We start from the raw sequence: 4,395 nt of genomic DNA, 5'->3' as shown, positions 1-4,395 counted from the left end.
CCAAAGACTTAAACTACTTCAGTCTGTGTGCATTGAATTTATTTAATACACGAGTTTCACAATTTGAGTTGAGTTACTGAAATAAATGAACTTTTCCACGACATTCTAATTTATTGAGATGCACCTGTAAATACAGCAAGTGACTCTTTAAAAAAAGAAAATGCAAAATGCTAATGTAATATGAAGCATCATAGCACTTGTAATCTAATTCATCAGATGAAGTATGCACTTGGAGAGCTTTCAGAACGCAGACAAAAAGCATCGTAGAGGTATGAAAAGACTGACAAACATTGGATGCATATAAATAACCTGAAATCACCTACAAAACAGTTTAAAAAACAAACAAAATGTCTTAACATAAAAAAACAGCATGGTTTGTGTGAGGGTTATGTAAAAATAGAAAACAACTCAGTATATAAACAATGGATGTCAATGGAAAGTTTCCAACATAACAGAAAAACAAACGTGTGTGTGTGTGTGTGTGTGTGTACTGAGGTGAAAGACATGTTTGATGGATGCAGTTAGTGGTTTCTGCTATAATGTCATTCCACCCACATGCTCCAACAGAGAGACAGAGAGTGAGAGACAGATAATAAGAAAAAACTGCACGGTCAGAAACAGCCATTGTTTTCTCAAGCCTATCCAAAAATAAAACAGCAACACTACAGACAAAGAGAGAGACCCACGACTGTCCAAATATTGACAACTAGTACCCTGGAGCTGTCAGAAGAGCTGTTCATATTTTTATTTTTAACATATATAGTGGCCACAGTATATGGACCTTCAAGTCACACTTAAAAATATGTGAATGTCTCTGCATTAATTATTCAACAATATTATTATTATTATATCTAATGCCTTTTGACATTTTAGGGTGCCATTTATTTTAAAGAAAGAGCACAAGAACACTTAAATTAATAGTTAACACAAAAATGAAAATTTGCTGGACACACACACACACACACACGTGTGTTTTTCTACTATTGTGGGAACTTTCCTTTGACTTCTATTGTTCACATACCTTACAAACATGCAGCTTTTCACTTCGCAAGACATTAATTGATGGACTGGGGTCATGTTGTGGATTATTGTGATGTTTTTATCAGCTGTTTGGACTCTCATTCTGACGGCACCCATTCACTGCAGAGGATCCATTGATGAGCAAGTGATGTAATGCTAAATTTCTACAAATCTGTTCCTATGAAGAAACTAACTCATCTACATCTTGGGTGGCCCAAATCTCATTCAAACTTCAATTTTTAAACTTGGTATGTTGCATTCGGTTAAGGGCCACGAAAACAAATGGGTTCACTGACATCAAACTTGGTGCAAACAAAATGCAAATTCAAGATATTGAATATGAACAAAATGCTGAAAAAACATAGATTTTTTTTAAACTCTAGACATGACCATTAAAACCTTTGACTTTTTACAGACATTAATGACTGATTATGGGTAATTTCACAAAATATATTTTACATTTAAAAACACAAGACATGATAAAAACACAGGAATTAACCCTATAAAGCCTACCATATATCGTATTTCTAAGGCCTCTAAATAATCAACACTTTGCTGAAGGACCTATTGAACACAATCTACTACATGCCTTCTGTCATCTGATTAATAGTTTATACTTTATCAAACTGAAGGCCTTTTAGTATCATTGTAATCACATCCACGTCATTCATTTCTTTTGTGTTGTAAAATCTTCACTGATTTTAATAAAATAAACATAACAATTACTTTGATACTTTTAGTAATTTTTCTAGATGAACACTTACTGGACTTGAGCAACTTCAAGTTTACTTGATTATCCATACATCATTTTTTAGAAAAATCTTGTTCAAAAGTGAGAAGTTTATTTGTTCATCATTGTATTGTATTGCATATGTTTTGATCATCAAACTAAACATTTAAATACCATCTTCTTACTAAGACCTGTTAATTTGAGTTGAATTACTGAAATAAATGAACTTTTCCACGACATTCTAATTTATTGAGATGCACCTGTATAGAGTGACGACTGATATTTATATAATTTGTAAATAGTACATAGTTTGCAATACTGTTATAAAGATCTCACTGGTTTACATTACATGCTATCAGAATGTCATCATACTTTTCGACATAAATATCAGCATTTGTACCAAATTGCATATTTCGCTCAGTTTGGGCCTCGAAAAAATTGGGATCTTTTTCCTCCTTGAGTATGAGCTTCATATTCTCATATCTACTACCTGTACATGAGCTACATAAGCCATAATAGCCAACAAAAAAACACATTTTTAATCTATTTTTTCAATATATTTTTTTATAAAGTTTCAATAAACAGTTCTATTTCAAAACGTGAGATTTTTCTGTCTAGTACGTCATATGCCAAATAAAACCTACCGTAAGCCTTCAGTCAGTTTGGAGTTTCATGGCACTTTTTTTTCTGTCAGGTTTGGAGCTTGATGTTACGGTTCAGAAAAGAGCAGCAGAACATTCTTCAAAACATCTCCATTTGTGTTCCACAAAAGAAAGTCAAACAGGCTTCAAACGGCATGAAAGTGAGAAAATAATCACAGAATTCATCATTTCGATGTGAACTATTCCTTTAAATAAACATTTCTCAAACAGATTTTCTTTTGCGTACATATTTTGTTAAATTATTCAACCGAATGTAGGTCAGAGAAAACCACACACAACAATAGGAGGATCTTGCCAGATGCTAAGCATTTTGCACCTTTACAAAATAATAAAAACTGGCAGCATATTTTCCTTGGCTGCGCAAAAACACATATTTGTCTAAAAATAGCCAGACGCCCTTTAATTTCACACCTATTTTCATCTAAGCCGTGATGTCCTGCAGTTTTAAACGGGGAAGACAGCAGAAGAGGATTTCATCATCAGCAAAGACAAATGCTTTTGTGTTTTTCAGTCTAACGTCATTGCGACAGACAGGACTGATGGATCCCATCATCTCTCTCTCTCTCTCTCTCTCTGACAAGCTGACAAACTTCTCGCCCTCTTTGGCCTATTAAAATGATCACCATCAATGAAAGATTTTAACATGAAACGTGTCCCTTCAGAGAGCGGAGCTACGGATGGAGGATCTGTAAGATGCTTCGGTTAATAACATTTTCCTCAGCATCAGAACGACCCGACACAGGAATAATTTCACAGCAATCACTGATCAAACAAGGACTAGTTAAGAGTCACACCAAAGGGTGCTGCTTTCACCGGATAACCATTTCCTGTTTACACGCTAATGCCACAGGCTAACACACTGCATTCACAAATAAGAAGAAAACAGTTCAAAAGGGTAAAAACTGAATGACTTTAATCCACTAGAGACTGTCGGGGAGTCCACGCATCCTGCTAGCAGGACTACTCACCTTCTTTGAGGGCTTTATCTACATTGAGGGACACCACAACCCTCCTGGTCTGGGCTGAATCCAGCAGAGGAACACAGAACCGGCCCTACAGAGTGAGGAAGACAATCATTAGACATTAATCATTCATGACAACCAAACACAACAGTCATTATGTAGAAAACCAATTAAAAGAGACAAAGGACATTTTTAGTACCAGTTACATGGGTTACAAGTCCTGGCATTGATCCTATGTAGAATATACAGTACAAGCCAATACAGTACTTTTACGATATCAGGTTGAGATTAACAACACAATCACAACAAAAAGAACCAGATAATAAAGTCTGGCTGATTTGTAAGAACAGGAGTTTTCTATGTATTTGCCAATAAATTGAGTAATATTTACTTGTGTGTATATTGAGTCTTCATAGTGGAATATTCGTGTTCTTGTTTTGTTTACAGTGTAAGTGAATCTCACTCAGCCTATTTATTTCATTTTTATAAACTATTTACATATGAATATAAATGTACATTTAAATGAAACATACATATATTAAATATTACATATGTTTAAAATATTTTTCTTAGTTTTTTTAATTAAGCTAAGCATATTTAAATTTACCTTGAAATCACAAGTGTGGGTGGATGGATGGATGGATGGATGGATAGTATAATACATAATATATAATATAATGTAAATTTAAATACATAAGTTTTTTAATGTATTTTATTATATGTATTTACATCTACCACAAAAGAATAAGAGGAATATAAATATACATATAAAATATTATATACTTTAAAAATGTTTGTTTTTAATTATATATATATATATATATATATATATACATATATATACACAGTCATGGTCAGAATTATTGGCACCCTTGGTAAATATGATCAAAGAAGGCTGTGAAAATAGATCTGCATTGTTAATCATTTTGATCTGTTATTTAAAAAATTCACATAAATCTAACCTTTCATTGGAGAATAAGAATTTAAAATGGGGGGAAATATCATTATGACATAAATGTTT

The 4,395-nt window shown here is 33.2% G+C and overlaps 1 protein-coding gene across 1 annotated transcript in view; it reads right to left on the bottom strand.

Annotated features, from left to right (window-relative positions):
* The window catches only part of LOC107678636 (sorting nexin-25-like), a 71,697-nt gene that overhangs the window by 64,506 nt on the left and 2,796 nt on the right, over window positions 1-4,395 (bottom strand). Inside the window, exon 2 of the mRNA XM_016473981.1 lies at window positions 3,381-3,465. Coding sequence (XP_016329467.1) covers window positions 3,381-3,465 — 85 coding nt within the window. The remainder of the gene's footprint in view (window positions 1-3,380; window positions 3,466-4,395) is intronic.

This window comes from Sinocyclocheilus anshuiensis, unplaced genomic scaffold, assembly GCF_001515605.1.
Source record: "Sinocyclocheilus anshuiensis isolate Anshui unplaced genomic scaffold, SAMN03320099.WGS_v1.1 scaffold877, whole genome shotgun sequence".
NCBI classification, from domain to species: Eukaryota; Metazoa; Chordata; class Actinopteri; order Cypriniformes; family Cyprinidae; genus Sinocyclocheilus; species Sinocyclocheilus anshuiensis.
The sequence above is the reverse complement of the archived record's forward strand: the minus strand, read 5'-3'. Positions and strand labels throughout refer to the sequence as shown.